Source organism: Phyllosticta capitalensis (assembly GCF_038381095.1).
Source record: "Phyllosticta capitalensis strain CBS 128856 chromosome Unknown BKA78scaffold_12, whole genome shotgun sequence".
Taxonomy (NCBI): domain Eukaryota; kingdom Fungi; phylum Ascomycota; class Dothideomycetes; order Botryosphaeriales; family Phyllostictaceae; genus Phyllosticta; species Phyllosticta capitalensis.
Genome location: NW_027117450.1, coordinates 701,012 through 716,317, shown reverse-complemented (window position 1 = coordinate 716,317; position 15,306 = coordinate 701,012). Strand labels below are relative to the sequence as shown.

General features: G+C 55.9%; 5 protein-coding genes across 5 annotated transcripts; 3 read left to right on the top strand and 2 right to left on the bottom strand.

The window, feature by feature from the left end:
- Positions 1–798: 798 nt before the first annotated feature.
- On the top strand, positions 799–3,658 carry BKA78DRAFT_51677 (Dynamin central region-domain-containing protein). The gene is made up of 4 exons (XM_066893307.1): positions 799–1,031; positions 1,082–1,477; positions 1,532–3,154; positions 3,206–3,658. Exons 1-4 carry the CDS (start codon positions 936–938, stop codon positions 3,512–3,514), a joined length of 2,424 nt encoding a protein of 807 aa, XP_066739172.1. The 5' UTR covers positions 799–935; the 3' UTR covers positions 3,515–3,658.
- Positions 3,659–5,692: 2,034 nt separating this feature from the next.
- On the bottom strand, positions 5,693–6,967 carry BKA78DRAFT_299964 (uncharacterized protein; the record flags this gene model as incomplete). The annotated part of the gene is made up of 1 exon (XM_066887134.1): positions 5,693–6,967. One exon carries the CDS (start codon positions 6,965–6,967, stop codon positions 5,693–5,695), a length of 1,275 nt encoding a protein of 424 aa, XP_066739171.1.
- A 160-nt stretch (positions 6,968–7,127) lies between these two features.
- Positions 7,128–8,691, top strand: BKA78DRAFT_326667 (transcription initiation factor IIF, beta subunit-domain-containing protein). The gene is made up of 2 exons (XM_066889453.1): positions 7,128–7,565; positions 7,631–8,691. The coding sequence occupies exons 1-2, from the start codon at positions 7,305–7,307 to the stop codon at positions 8,420–8,422; spliced, it is 1,053 nt and encodes a 350-aa protein (XP_066739170.1). The 5' UTR covers positions 7,128–7,304; the 3' UTR covers positions 8,423–8,691.
- A 123-nt stretch (positions 8,692–8,814) lies between these two features.
- On the top strand, positions 8,815–9,792 carry BKA78DRAFT_258317 (mitochondrial 54S ribosomal protein bL21m; the record flags this gene model as incomplete). The annotated part of the gene is made up of 1 exon (XM_066885270.1): positions 8,815–9,792. One exon carries the CDS (start codon positions 8,815–8,817, stop codon positions 9,790–9,792), a length of 978 nt encoding a protein of 325 aa, XP_066739169.1.
- A 593-nt stretch (positions 9,793–10,385) lies between these two features.
- BKA78DRAFT_299961 (vacuolar protein sorting protein) lies at positions 10,386–14,908 on the bottom strand (the record flags this gene model as incomplete). Its single annotated transcript, XM_066887133.1, has 3 exons — positions 10,386–11,019; positions 11,074–14,396; positions 14,450–14,908. The coding sequence occupies 3 exons, from the start codon at positions 14,906–14,908 to the stop codon at positions 10,386–10,388; spliced, it is 4,416 nt and encodes a 1,471-aa protein (XP_066739168.1).
- Positions 14,909–15,306: the final 398 nt, after the last annotated feature.

The window sequence follows — 15,306 nt, the reverse complement described above, 5'->3', positions numbered from 1 at the left end:
TTGAGAATCTTGCCCTCGAAAAGGCCATCTTTGAGATGGATGAATCAAAAAGTTTGGACAATGATTCGATGGCGCGTAGTGCTACGACTTGGGGCTCGATCACGAAGCCGCAAAGCTGCGAAACCTGAAAATGATTGCATGCTCGAGTTCTTTGCGTAGTAGAGGCAATTGGTTTGATTCCGGACAGAAGTGGAGAAGGCTTGAATTGGCAGTATTTTGTAGCTCCAGTTGCCTTGTCTAAAATTTGTTTGGGCTTTTGAAGCGGCATGCATGACTTTTGAAAATGCCTTTAGAGAATGGTAGCATGGCAAATGCATTCATCTGGCATATAAGATGTGCTCCTTCTTGGAAAGCTCATTCCACGTCGAAGTTGTTGTCTGACGCCCACGTGGATGTCTAGATGACAGCTGGTTCAGCTGGGCTGAGCTAGTGTCGTTGTCAATCCAAGGAACGGAGATTTTTGGACATCTCAGGGCGTGATGGGGTCGGTGCGCGATAGAAGCATCAGAGAAGACGAAGGAAGGGCGTGTGGTGCGCTGGCATGGTCGGGCTGATTAGGAAAAGAGTCTCGTGGAGGGCGGTGAGCGGGCGGGATGACAGGAATACGGCGGGCGGAGTGGCAACAGGCGCAACAGTGAACGGCTCTACTGGCGGTCAGTAGCAACGCTCCCGCGACGACAGCAAAACTGGGCGCCCGTCACACGGCCAGGATCCTATTCACCCTCACCTTCACTCTCTCCATCCCCTCGCCCGCCCTCGTGGTAGACCTCTCCTTATCCTGCCATCCCCCCGAGCAGGCCGACCTTGCCGATCAAAAACGTTCTCACTCGCCCTCGCCGAACCCCCGCTCCGTTGGTGTTTACCCGTCCACCACATAGCAACCTTCCTTAAATCCGACGCGGCGCGAAGCTGCTGGGCTCTACAATACCGCAATCATGTCTCTGGGCGAGGACCTTCTCAACATTGTCAACAGGCTGCAGGACCTGGTTTTCAACACCATCGGAAATGATTCCCTGGACCTGCCGCAGATTGTATGTTTGGGCCACAGCTACGCAATCCCCTAGAGCTGACTCGATTCCAGGTCGTCGTAGGATCGCAGTCTGCAGGAAAGTCGTCCGTTCTCGAGAACATTGTCGGCAAAGACTTTCTCCCCCGTGGGAGCGGCATCGTCACCCGCCGGCCGCTAATTCTCCAGCTCATCAACGTCCCTAGCAAGCGCGAAGACATGCCTGATCACGATGAAGTGCACGTCCCGCATACTCCAGCAAGCGTGGCGGGCCAGGAGGAGTGGGCAGAGTTTCTGCACATGCCGGGGCGCAAGTTTTTCGACTTTCGGGAAGTGAGGCAGGAGATAGAAAACGAAACCTCGCGCATAGCAGGAAACAACAAGGGCATCAACCGGCAACCCATCAACCTCAAGATCTATTCCCCCGCCGTGCTGAGCTTGACTTTGGTGGATCTGCCCGGACTGACAAAGGTTCGTAGCGCCCGCATGCTTGCCTGAGACACGAGAATCTGATTGCTCCCCCAGGTCCCGATTGGAGATCAACCCACCGATATCGAGAAGCAGACGAGGAACCTCATCACCGAGTACATTGCCAAGCCCAACAGTATCATTCTCGCCGTTTCCCCCGCCAATGTGGATATTGTCAACTCGGAGGCTCTGAAGCTGGCGCGGCACGTGGATCCCATGGGCCGCAGGACCATTGGAGTTTTGACAAAACTGGATTTGATGGACCACGGCACCAATGCGCTCGACATTTTGGCTGGCCGCGTTTACCCGCTCAAGTTGGGATTCATTGGCGTCGTCAACCGGTCCCAGTACGACATTCAGGAAAACAGACCCTTGTCCGACGCCCTTCAGGCCGAACGCGACTTTTTCAGACAGCACCCTGCCTACCGGAATATGGCCAACCGGTGTGGAACCGAATTCTTGGCAAAGACCCTGAACCAGACCCTCATGGCACACATTCGCGAGAGATTGCCCGACATCAAGGCTCGGTTGAACACGTTGATGGGCCAAACGCAACAGGAGCTGGCGAGTTACGGCGATGTCGCCTTCACCGGCAAGGAGCACAGAGGTTCTTTGATCCTACAACTCATGACCCGGTTTGCCTCGTCTTTTATCGCCTCGATTGACGGCACATCTTCCGAAATCTCGACGCGGGAACTCTGCGGAGGTGCCAGGATTTATTACATCTTTAACTCTGTGTTTGGCAATTCTCTCGAAACCATTGACCCTACCACAAATCTCTCTTCCCAAGACATTCGGACTGCCATTCGAAACTCCACCGGGCCCAGGCCTAGTCTTTTTGTCCCCGAAATGGCGTTCGACCTACTTGTCAGACCACAAATCAAGTTGCTGGAGCCGCCAAGCCAGCGCTGTGTGGAGCTTGTTTACGAGGAACTCATCAAGATCTGCCATACCTGCGGGTCGAACGAGCTCAGCCGATACCCCCGTCTCCAGGCCAAGCTGATTGAAGTTGTCTCGGACCTCTTGCGCGAACGCCTTGGACCCAGCTCGACTTATGTCGAATCTCTCATTTCCATTCAACGCGCCTACATCAACACAAACCACCCCAACTTCCTTGGTGCAGCAGCTGCCATGTCGTCCGTCCTCCATGACAGACAAGAAAAGGAGAAGAAGCTGGCAGCATTGGAAGAGAAGAAGAAGCGGGAGCGCAGACGACTCAAGGAGTTGAACGGTGTCAACGGCACCGAGACGCCTGAGGACGAGCAGGAAGAGATTGAGGTGCCTGGCGAGAAGGCCCTTCCCCACCGCGGTCACTCGAGCAAGAACAGCCGCAGCATGTCTCCCGCCGTGGGCCGCACTGGCAACGGCATGCCAGCCATCGCAAGCCAGCTCAACGGAGCGCGATCCATTTCCCCACCAAGACTTCAGCAGTCTGGAGCCAAGGACTCTTTTCTCAACTACTTCTTTGGCAAGGAAGGTGGTCTTCCCGGCCCGTCATTGCCCCCGCAGGTCTCAGACACCCGTCCCGGCAGCAGACATGTGACGCAACACCAGGAGCCCAGCTTTAGCGCCAGCATAAGGCGGGGCGACACGCGCCTTCCCGAGCGCAGCATCGTAGACGTGGCGGCGGAGGCGTCCGACATTGCCATTCCGCGAAACGACTACGACGTGGGCGGATTTGTAAGCATCACCATACACCATATCCCTCAACTCACTAACAACCCACAACAGGACCAAGAGCCGCCCGAGCTCACGGAGCGCGAAGCCCTCGAGACGGAGCTCATCCGCCGGCTCATCTCGTCGTACTTCAACATTGTGCGCGAGACGATTGCCGACCAGGTGCCCAAGGCGGTGATGCACCTGCTGGTCAACCACAGCAAGGACGCGGTGCAGAACCGGCTGGTGAGCGAGCTGTACAAGGAGGCGCTGTTCGAGGAGCTGCTGTACGAGGACGACGGCATCAAGGCCGAGCGCGAAAAGTGCGAGAAGCTGCTCAAGACGTACAAGGAGGCGGCCGCCATTATTGGCGAGATAAGGTAGGTTGTTGCTGCGTAGCTTGACTTGAATGTTTTTTTCGCCTTCGGTTGAGCGTGTTGTCGTTGCTTGCGCGCGCGTTTGAAAGAGGAGAAGAGTCGCTCCTTGTTTTCATGTGTGGTTGTTGTTGTTGTTGTTGTTACCGTTGTCGTCGTCGTTGAGGCAGGCGCTGTAAGAATTCTAGACTTTTTCGTGCTATCCCACCACCACCCATTTTCGCCAATGGGGACGGAGCGAGTAGTAGCAGCAGCAGGATATCACAGGAGAAAGACAGAGAGAGAGAGAAAGCGAACTTTATCTTGTATCATCATTCACGGTTACTGGGGCGGCGGATTGTCTGATTATTGAAATGGGGATTGATTGATGGGTTCGGCTCGGCTGGACGAAGAAGGGATGGAGCAGCCGACGACTTGGACGGTCGATGGACGGCGGGCGCTGACTGGAATGAATTGAGAGACGGAATTGTTTGGAACACACTCTACACACCACTGTATACTTGTACTTTAGCGGCGAGGAAGTAAAGACGAGAGCGGCGCGAGTAGAGAGAAGGACGGACGTGTGCGTGCGTCCAACGCCAGCCACCATCATATCTTTGCATCTCAGACTCTTTTGCTTGTTGCGTTGTCTTGCTTTCCTGCTTGCTTTGCGTTCTACTGGTCCTTCTGTGCGTGTTCGCTGTCACATATTCCTGTCGTCCGTCCTTCCTACAAACTTGGCTCGCATTTTCGGTTTTCTCTCCACAGTCTCTTTCCACTCCACTGTATATTGTGTGCGACCCCCCTTTGCACACATGAGTCTGTCCATTTTTTTCGCGCTTTCTTCCAGGTTCTGTGCGGCGTTTACATATTCCATTCGCGATCAAACGTCCTCGGACTGACACACCAACCTACTTGCAGATTCAGCTTCTTCCCTCACGCGCCTTGAACTGCCGCGTACCTAGGGTTTGCCACCCACCTACGTTGCAGCACCCGCGAATCGACGAGCGATTCGACGGGGCGCCGGCTGAGAGCAGGGGTATCAACAGACTTGCTGCAGTGGGTGTGGATTGTTTGGAACGACAAGACCAGAGTTTGGTTTCGCGACGAAAATGGCATGATGAGGGGACGGGGGGAAGCGAATGGCCTCGCATTCCAAGACCGCACTGATGCCTTTTCTTTCTGATGGGCCAGAGAAGAAGAAGACTGATGCCCGGGCCAGAGAAGAAGAAGATGATGATGATGATGGCGAGGAGGCGGGCAGGGAAGGAGCGAGCATCCGAGCTGCTCCGAGCAGCCACCTACTTACCTACCTTGAGCAAACGGACATCTCCTCCCGAGCAACTGATGGGGCACGAGCAAGGAAGGGGCCGTCGAGTGTAGGTACGCGACGGCTTCGGACTGAGGTGCTCTGGTCGACCGTTCCTGTCTATTTGGTAGCTGGCTCCTCCTGCTGCAACGGCGAGAAAACCAAGAGAAATAACGTGGGCAGTGCTATGGCGCGCTGGGATTGGCGTTGAAACTTGGAGGAAGACTTCCTTCGGTTTTCTCCGCTCTCAGTTTCTCTTTCTCTTTTTCTTTTCTGGAGCGGCGTATGGACTCTTTGAGAACGGTTCGAGCAGGTTGAAAGAGGAGTAGAAGTGGTTGGTAGACTGGGGCGGGTCCGAGTAAGGCTATGCTTTCTGTCTCTTTTCCTCTTGTGACTTGGTCTCTTCCCAGTTCTTCGTCCGTGTTTTCTTCACATGCTTTGCTCAGACTTACTTTCTGGGGATATGGAGTTCGTGTGTGACTTTTTTTCTCTACTGGCTGGTTGTCGAGATGGGTGGTTTCTTTCTCCTTAGCATGGGTTCAACCAAGCAACTCAATCTCTTGAGTGGCACGGGCCTTTTGCTCTCAGTTCCTAACTGTAGATGATTGATAGCAGACAAGGTTCGGGTAGTGAAGGGAGTCTCTGCGTTTCTGAGCGCCAACACTTGGACCATGACGTGAATTTTACGTGAAGCAAGTATTCATTCAATCATCGTCTCCTTTTGGTATCGCCTCTATCGACGGTAGAGCTGGATATAGCGCTGCCTCCTCAATCCGTTAACGCCAGCCCATGTGATATTCGGAACATTCCCATCCTTCATGCGCAAAAGATTTCGTCCTTTCTTCATCCTCGGTAGGCTCGCATGCTCGCACCTAGTGCATCAGCGTCACCACCATCCCCTCATACGACCATGTGCCGTTCGTAAAACTCCGAGTGCTGGTTCTGAATCATGGTCGTGATGCGTTCGACTTCCTCGGCCAAGCCGCGCACGTTGTCGTCCCACTTGCGCAACTCGCCGCCGACGACACGGTCCAGCGCGCCCGTGTTCTTCTTACCGCTGGCCTCGCCCCCCTCAAAGTAGATGTACGCCGTGATCTGGTCAATGTGGCCTGCCAAGCGACCCTGCTCAATCATCTGTGCCGCGTAGCTCTCTGCTCGCTCCGCATCCACGTTCAGAAGCTCGCCCAGCTGCGCGATGCCAATGTTGCTGTACAGCCGCGACGCCGCGAGCAGGTTGTGCTCCAGCACTGCCTTGTCCAGCACGGTGCTACCATCCGACGTCTTGGCAAGCTGGTGCGGCGCTAGCTTTGCTGCGAATGCGGCCACTTCCTCTGGGGTAAGCAACCGGTCCAGGAATATCTTCTCCAAAATGCCATACTCGTCGACTTGGCTTGCGCGGTCGTCCTTGTAGAGGCGAGCGAGGGTGCGGCCGCGTTGGGGACCGGCGGGTGCGAGTACGGCGCACTTGATGGAGGCGGAGAGTGCCTGCAGACGCTCTTCCTCGTCGATTATGGTCTCGTTGGAGATGCTGTGGTATGCAGCGCTGGCGTCCAGGAAGGCGCGTTGTGAGTCGTGGATGCGGGCTTGCGAGAGTTGGAATTGAAGCCTGGTGGCCTTGTCCGATACATCATGGATAATGTTCTTGACGCGGCTGAGGTAGGTGGTCGCAGAAGTTGGGTCATCTTCTTCAAGGTAGCAGCGCACGATGCGGATCCAGACCTTGGCCTTGTCGTCAGCTGTGATGGCGCGTTGCGAAGAGTCGAGTGTGATTGTTTGAAGGATTTTGGCGGATGAGATGAAGTCCTCGTTTGCCTCGTAGGCATCGGCGACAATTTCCTTGAGTTGGGTGTCTTGTTCTTCGTAGAGGACGACGCGCGGTTGTAGGAGGTTCAGGGCTCGCTGTCCGACTTCAATCTTGACATCGGGGTCCTGGACGTTGCGGAACTTTTCGACAAACGAGATGAGCAGCGGCTTGGACGAAATCTGGTTGAGCGTGTCTCCGAGAACAGACTCTAGGTAGGCAATGAGGTTTGGCGCGAGCGTTTCCGGGGTGGAAGTGTCGACGATCCTGTTTAGTAGATCATTGTAGCCAGAGGTTTTGGAGGAAGTCGAGGGCGATTCGAGAGCACTCAGAGCCGACATCACATCGGGAGAGGGGGGCGTTCCAGAATTCATGATGGCAGAAGGTGGTGTTGAAGGTGTGAAGAAGGTTGTGGCTGCAGCGGAGAGCTGTGGTGGAGAGCTGTAGGGCTAGCCGCTGAGCTAAATCGATAAGCCGCGCTATGACACCCGCCTTTACTTGGCCTCCGCCGCAGCGCAAGCCTCATGGTCCTTTCAACCCTTTCAACTCCTCCAACCGTCCACCTCCCACGCCCTACTCGCCCTTTCGCCGACGTCCCACCCACTGCCGAGCTTTGCGCATACCGCAGCGCGCGACGCGCCATTCACGTCTCCCACCCGCACTCTTTCGACGCCCGCTGCGCACCAACCCATCCCACGCCCGACCGGCAACATGAACGGAGTCAAAATGGAAGAAGACGCACCGATCAAGCCTGATCCGGACACGGCATCTCCCGGCGGCTTCGTGGACGACGACATGTTCGAAGACACTGGCGAACTCAACATTCCCCCCGACTTTCCTGCAAGCCAACAGGTGTGGTTGACGCGGGTGCCCAAGTGGCTATGGGAGAAGCTGGCCGACTTCGACGACGACGAGGAAATCGAGATTGGCAGGGTATACAGCTGGAAAGAGCCTGGGAGCAGCGAAGAAAAGGTTGGCATCCTTTGACGCATCGCGCTGGATATAGGCTATGGTTGCTAACCAGTTTGGCACAACAGGTCAAGTTCCAACTGCGACTGGATACGGCAGATTTCATGCGATTCAAAGACATACCCAAGGAGTACAAGCTCAATACTACAAACCCAAGCCCGAACAGTTCCTACGTATTCTCCGAGAAGGACCTGGAGGGCTACAACCCCAACGCCTACAAGCGCCCGGGCCGCCCTAACCAGCCTGGTAACAACCATGATCGTGTCAAGGACGGGCGTGTGAACAAGTACGAGAAGCGTGGCAAGAAGCCGATTCCAAAGCACACAACGCTTGCTGCCAAGGACATTAGAGATGTCAACTGCGTCCCGATAGACAACAAAGAGCTCGCTCAATTCCGACTCAACCAGAACAAGAAGACGCAAGCTGGATCCAACAAGCTTGTCATTGAAGACCTCACCAAGCTCACCAGCGCCATCGGCGGAACCACAGCCGCCGACCCGTCAATCATGATAGAGGCCAAGGCTAAGCCCAAGGCCCAGGACAACAAATTCGCGCGTATTCCACAGAACGAGTTGCTCGATATGCTGCTCAAGTCGTTCCAGGAGTACAAGTACTGGCCGATCAAGGCGCTCAAGGACAAGACGCGGCAGCCAGAGGCGTATCTTAGAGAGACGTTGACCAAGGTTGCAACCTTGGTTCGCACTGGTCCGTTTGCAAACAACTGGATGCTCAAACCAGAGTTCGAGGAGGCCAACTATGCCCACTTTGCAAATAGTGCAGTGAAGGAGGAGATGGCACCCGCGCCAGAGTATGACGACGACGACGATGACGGGGATGATGAAATGGTTGACGCGCTTTGAGCTTCTCCGACTTGCCGGAAATCTTAAAAGAATGCATGGGACGGCGTAAAGGAGACATGGGAATACCCGTGATCGGTATCATGGGCTTTGGGTCTGTTGCGACTTTTACTGGCAGTATGCAATGGGAGTTGGGGGTTTTAAAGGGAAGAACTCTAAGGCGGCTCTCAGTACTGTATCACTAGAGCAAGCAATAAACATTCAATATCATTTGCACTTTTTGAAGTCAGTTCTAGCTGCAGCCATACCTAGCATCACCTCCGCCCCGGCCGCGCCAAGAGCCATCGGCCCGAGTTTCTCCGTCCAGATTCTCGTAGAGACGGACTTTCCAGCTGCACGACAACTCGCACGCCAATCAACCCGGCTCCAGCTCGCTGTGGGCCAAAGTCTCCAACATGTTTTCCCGAACGATACGGCGGTCAATTGTTGACGTCCAATCCGCATTGGCCCCAAGACACGCCCTGCCACTCCGCGCACGCCTATCGACCGTCTCAAATACCCTCGAGCCAGGCAACGTGCCCGAACCGCTCACCAATGCATCCCGCCACAAGAGCAACAGGACGGCCGACTACTCTCTCAATATCCAGGGAAGCCGACAGACCAAGACGCCCTCCACGCCCAACGACTCGGTAGCAACACCTCCCGCGCCATCCTCCGCCTCTCCGCTGCCGCCGCCGACGGCCATCTCGCCATCCTCTGGCAACACGCCACTCTCCGACTCGGTCAAAGAGCTGCTCCCTCTGCTCAAGGCGCAGACGCCGCACTACATGGTGGCGCACATCCACGAAAAGGCATACCTGGTGACCGAGGGCGACACGGTGCGGCTGCCGTTCCTGATGGCGGGCGTGCAGCCGGGCGACGTGCTGCGGCTGAACCGGGCGACGGTGCTGGGGTCGCGCGACTTCACGCTGCGGGCGGCGGCGCCGGTCAAGGGGACGCGCGAGGACCCGGGCCGCAAGATGCGCTGGGTCGACGAGCGCGTCTTCGTCTGCCGCGCCACCGTCGTCGGCGTCGAGAGCGAGCCCATGCGCGTCAAGGAGAAGACCAAGCAGCGCAACCGCCACGTCAAGCACGCAAAGAGCAAGCACAAGTACACCGTCCTGCGCATCTCGGAGCTGACGGTCAGGGACGTCAACGAGATCAAAGCCAACGAGAAGGTGCGCGTGCAGAAAGCGCATGAGAGATTGGCCATGCTTGCTGAGAAGGAGGCTGCCAGAGAGGCCGCGGCTCATGCGAGGGCGGCGGCAAAGCTGAGAAAGGCAGAACAAAGGAGTGAGCTGAAGAAGGAGGCGGCAAAGAGGAAAAGTGACGAGAAGACGCAGGCTGCGCATGTACCCAAGGCTGAGGTGGAGCCCGAGAAGCAGGCGGCATAGACTGAGCCCACATGTCGAAATAAAACCGGTGGTCTCGAGCTTGTCTGGGGGATTGTGGCGATACCTGATTACGACACCGGAACCGCGGTCAGGATGAGTCCCGGACGGTGGGATGGATGAGAAGACCACGTCCTCAAGGAGCACGTCAAGAAGCCTTGCTCGCCAGGATGAAGAGACTCAGGATCGAAAGGAGGCAGGGAGGTGGAGGTCACCACAGAATAACGACTGGATTGAAGTGAAAGAACCAGGCGAGCGTGTGATGCGAATTTTGACCCCGGGAGAGGTCTGAGAAACTGTGGACAACATACTCGCTGTAGAATACCAACCGACATCAAGAAGACCCGCAATAGATACGGCACATGTTGAAGTGACTTGAACACAGCACCCGTCATATGACAGTACAGCAAGTAACATTTAGCTAGAAGACTAGCAATACACAACAACGCTCGTCCGAATCCGCCAACCCAACCCTGCCCTACCCTCCCCTCCACAAGCTTTCATCTACAAATGGGACGGGCACACCCACTCTCGCATCAAAATACCGACAAAGCGCTCCTCTCTCCTTTTTCTTTTCTCGACTATCCAGTACTCACTTACACCTCCTCGTCGCTCTCTTCGCCCAACAGCTCGCCCTCATCTGGATCCACGACGGCATAATCTCCCCTCGCAAACGAGCTCCTCGACGTAAACGTCCTGCCACCATAACCACCACCCAGACCCGAGTAGCCGCCGCTCGCGCGACCAAACCAGCCCTGGGCCGAGCGCCACAGGCTGGCGGCGAGGAGGGGGACGGCAGCGGCGACGGCGACGGCGGCCGAGACGGCGGCGACGGGCCACGCGATCCAGCGCGAGTCCGAGTCGAAGCTGGTCGTGTGGGTCGAGTCGCCGAGGCGGATGCGGCCAAACTTGCCGTCCCAGTTGCGCCAGGCGTAGTAGCCAATGCCCGCGGCCGCGGCGACGGGCACCACCACGGCGAAGAAGACGCCCGTCGCCGACGGCCCGTGTTTCTTGCGGTACTCGTCTTCCTTGTTGGGGCACGGCGCCGTGCCCGCAGACAGGTCGAGCTCCACGCCGCCCGCGCACGTTGTGATGGGGATGCGGCGGTAGCCCGTGATTTTCTTGTATTCGATGACGTTGGGGTCGGAGCAGACCTCCATAGGGTCGGCGGGCTCGAGGCCCTTGACCAAGGCGCAGGAGCCGTCGCTTTGGCGCTCATAGTTGTAGTCACTGGTGGACATGTCAGCGAAGGGTACCTGTGGGAGGGAGACAGGGGGCACTTACCATTCAAAGTCCTGTCGGGTGCAGGTACAGTTCTTTGCAATGTTGTGGAGCTTTTGGATGTCGTGCTCGTTCCAACACTTGGCACCGGCCTTCTTCCTGTGATACTGAGCGACGTGACCAAACAGACAGTTGTCCTCCTGCATCGGGTGTTTTGGCTCCCACAGGTCGTAGTCGCCTGAAGTGGGATTCTTTTCGTCCAACTCGCAAGCACGGTCGTAGAGGCCAGAGAAGTCCAGGTTGATGGTGATGAGGTTGCCGTCCAGCCGGCCCCAGAGGAGGAAGTTCTTGGACGTGTCACTTGGGACGGTCGAGATGGAACTGATAATGACGGCCCTGCCCGGGCTAAACTCATACTCTTCCCATGTGCTGCCCTCGTCGAGAGAGTAGAAGACGGCGGTCACGGGCTCTCCTTCTTTCACAATCACGATGATGGAACCTTGGTCGCCGTACTCCCACATGTAGGTGCCCTTCATGGCTTCAAACCAGGTGACGCCGCCATCACGAGTAACAAAGGTATTGCCATCTCTGTAGCGTCCAAGGTACTCACCCACGTTGCCCACGCCCATCATGAGACCCACGGCAGAAGGAGACGAGAAGGTATCTCTAGGATCTTTGCGCTCGGTGTATCCGTGAATGTGCAAAGAACACTTGTCGATGGAGTTGCCGGTGCACTCGTATTTCTTGCCGTCGGAATCCTTTTCGGGAGGCTGCAGAAGAGTCCAGTCCGCTCCATCGTTGTGAGTAATTAATGACTTGAGTTTCTTTGCGGCGCCCTTGTCTACCTCTTGCGAGTTCAATACGATGTTGATGAGAGCAACGCCCTCCAGACCTTGCATCTTCTCAAAGTCGACATACCCATCTTCATTTCGGTTGACTTGTGCTATGCTGAGGACATACTCGGTACCGTTGCTGTTGCTCTTCAGGATCGTGCCGTACTCTTGCTCGCGCTCATTGTTCATCGTGACGTGCAGGAACACCGAGTGGGTCGAGCTGTCGAGGACAGTGTACGCCTGACGGTGGTCCAGGTTGAACTTGGGTGGGAACTCCGCTTCCGCAAACGTTTTGCCGTCGATGCTGGCATCCACCTTGAGGGAAGTGCGGTTCTCCGTCTTCTTTGCTACGATGATGAACTCAGCCATGGTGGCAAAGTTGGCGACATCTTCATACTGGACTGTCCTCGTTTGGAAGAAATCGGTGCTGGACAACAGCTGAAGTGGGTTCGTGGTATCTTCGCCCGCGTATTGTTCGCAAAACACGAGCTTTTCGCTGTCGACACGCTCTTCTCTCCAGGCAAACTGACACTTTTGAACAAACGGAAGCATTGGTTCCCAGCTGCCTTCCAAGCCACCTTTCGTCGAGACATAGGCAACGGAATGGCAGTCGCCGCTGCGCATATCACAATCCTTGGCGCCCGTCCAAAGTATCCAGCCCTTTGCGTGCGGATGGAAGCCCATGGTGGGCAACCTCTCCCGTGTAGGGGGAGCGGGCGCTTCGAACTTGTGAATGCTGTTTCCAAGACCGCGGTTGTCCGAGTAGTAGACGGTCTTGTCAGGAGTAAGGAAGTAGACAATGTCGTTGAAGTACTGATGGGGATAGATGGTGACAACTTCGGCGTCGACAGCAGGTTCCCAGGTCTTGCCATGATCGTGACTGATGTGGGCTGTACGCATGTCGTCGAGAATGACAATGGTTTCGTCTGATTCGGCGCTTGCCTCAGATGTCCTCTCCAGGTAGTAGTACTCTCGGTATCCGCCGGCTTGCTTGAACTTCGTAAGAGTGGCTTCAACCTTGCCGCTAGATGCGGGCTTCTTGGATTCGGTACAAGGCCTTTCGACTGGATCATCCTTGCCTGGACCGCTCTTTTCGCACTGGTTTCCGGGAATAAGACGCCAGCCAGAGCTTCCCAAGAACGTGTCCGACTCGCTCTGGCACTGCCCACTAGGCACGAGCACTGGTCCAGCTGGAATACACTTGTCGCCCTCGCGAACAAAGTTGAAGTCGCATTCGTAGTCTGCTTCGGTGCACTTGCAAGTTTCCCACTTTGGCTCCGGATCAACAAACTCGTCCTTGATGAAGCAATCGGCATCGGGCTTCCTCCGTCTGTAGGACTGTGTCCGGCCCATGACGCACCCTGGCTTGCCGTCAACTTCGCGTGCATGCCAGAGCTCAAAGTCATCATCCTTGCACTGGCGCTCGTGAAGTCCTTCAAAGTCGAGAGAGTAGATCTTCCACGACAGACCCTCCCTCGCTACGAGGACAAACTTGAGGCTGGTAGAATCAGGAATGGTTGTCAGCTCATGAGCGACGATTTTGGCATCCAGTTCCACTGTTGCCCAGTCCTTGCCGTGATTCAAAGAGTAGCGGACTTTGTTCGTCTCCCCCTTGTCATAGACGGCAACCAGAAGGGACCCCTTATCGCCGAATTCGTACTTGTGCGGACTGTCGAGAGCATGCCTCCACGTTATTCCAGCATCATCAGAGACCCAGAGATCGCCATCATCGTAGGCTTTGAGGTAGTCTCCGGTGTTTCCGACTCCCATGACAAGGCCAGGGGCAGGGCTGGAAAAAACTTTGCCGCTGTTGCGTTGCTCGGTGTACGAGTGCAGGTGGAGGGCTTTGCCGTCCTTGGTCTTCAAGTTTTCGAATGTACGGCCATCGTCAAAGCTGATTTTCGAGGTGACTTGCTTTCTCTCAAACAAGGGGTTGTGCTCCAACTTTTCCCAATTCTTAACAGTGTTGACTATAAAGATCCCCTGAATGTTGGTGACCTTCTCAAAGTCGACGTAGCCAAGTTCATCGCGATTTGTGTGTGCAATATTCCGAGTGAAATAGGTTCCGTTGGAATTGCTCGTGAACAAGTTGCCCATATTTGCCCACTTGGACGACATGACATCGACCTGAACGCTGTAGTTTGTGGATTCCAGGATGGTGTAAGCGTCTTCCTCGAGTTTGTGCGCCCCAAACTCGGCCCTGTGCCAGTTGTTCGAGTCGTGGGTCACATAGAGTGCCATTTCGTCGGTGCCTTCGGACTTGGCCGCAGACACCAGGTATCCTTTTGCCGAAGCCAGGTGTGCCATGCCCGCAACAGTCCGCCCATCGGACATTGGAGGCTCGACAATGGATTCGCCAAAGTCGTCCGTCATTATTAACCTGTAATCTTTTCTTTGCTTGGAAAACCTTCCCTCTGTTACACATAGCACGCGATTCTTGTCTGTTTCCGAGGAGCCGGTGGTGAAGACGTTGGTGTTGCGCGCCCACATGCAGGTCTTTCTGCCGTCGACCAAAGGTTTGAAATGTTCGAATCCATTTGTCGTCCACCAAGTCTGGTCACGCAGTCAGTCGAGAGCCAAGCGTGAGGCTGGGGTCCGCATCCTACCTTTCCCACGCAATTCATCCACAGGTCGCAACGGTCCTGGCCGTTGAATAATACCCTCTCCGGATCATCCGCATGCCAGCCGATGGGATTGTAGGGGCTGGGGTCAGCCTCGGGGGTCTCAAACTTGCGCCAAGTCTCGCCGTGGTCTTTGGTATACCAGTGCAACCGCTTCCGCCCCAGGGCTACGGCAACCTTGTTGTTGTAGGGGTGATGGAGGACCTGATAGACCTGATCTTCCTTCAGACCTTCGACGCGCTCCCATTCCTGACCAGAATCGGTGGTCCGCCAGACTCTGCCCGTGTCGGCCTCGGTGACGATAGCTGTCTCGGTGTCATCGAAGAAGAACAGGCCGCGGGGTTGGCCGTCGAAGGACTTCTTGCGGACGGTGGGCCCATCGGACTTTGCGAGGGAGCCGATGGCCAGCAGCAGTGGCAGCCAGACGGCCTTGTGTATTATCATGATGGCATGGGGAGTTGTGGAGAGGTGTAAGGACTCGAAGTTGCGCCCCAGTGAAGCTTGATGCCAGCTTAGCGCGCGGTCGCGGTCAACCTCCGGCAGGGTAGGTTACGTATGTGCGCTCGGGCCAGATCCGGAGCAAAAGGGTTTGGTTGCGCGACGGACGTTTGACAAGTCGTGGAAGCTGTCTATTGTCGATGCAGTCGTCGTTGCAGCATCGCAGCCCGACCAAACACTTTTTTTTTTCTTGGTGCTTGTTGCTGCTGGGCTGACTACCTACTCCCTACTGCCCTGCTTAGGTACTTCGGGTGCTCGCCAAGCCAGCTCTGATGTGCTGCAGGGGCCGCTCTGCTTGCATCTCCGCCCGACCAGGATGACTCTTTCTCAACACCACGTCTTTT

Bases quoted from the DNA above. Each gene is read 5' to 3' on its own strand.
- BKA78DRAFT_51677 (XM_066893307.1), top strand. From the start codon at position 936: ATGTCTCTGGGCGAGGACCTTCTCAACATTGTCAACAGGCTGCAGGAC. The intron at 1,478-1,531 runs GTTCGTAGCGCC...TTGCTCCCCCAG, and splicing joins ATCTGCCCGGACTGACAAAG to GTCCCGATTGGAGATCAACC. The intron at 3,155-3,205 runs GTAAGCATCACC...AACCCACAACAG, and splicing joins ACTACGACGTGGGCGGATTT to GACCAAGAGCCGCCCGAGCT.
- BKA78DRAFT_326667 (XM_066889453.1), top strand. From the start codon at position 7,305: ATGAACGGAGTCAAAATGGAAGAAGACGCACCGATCAAGCCTGATCCG. The intron at 7,566-7,630 runs GTTGGCATCCTT...TTGGCACAACAG, and splicing joins CTGGGAGCAGCGAAGAAAAG to GTCAAGTTCCAACTGCGACT.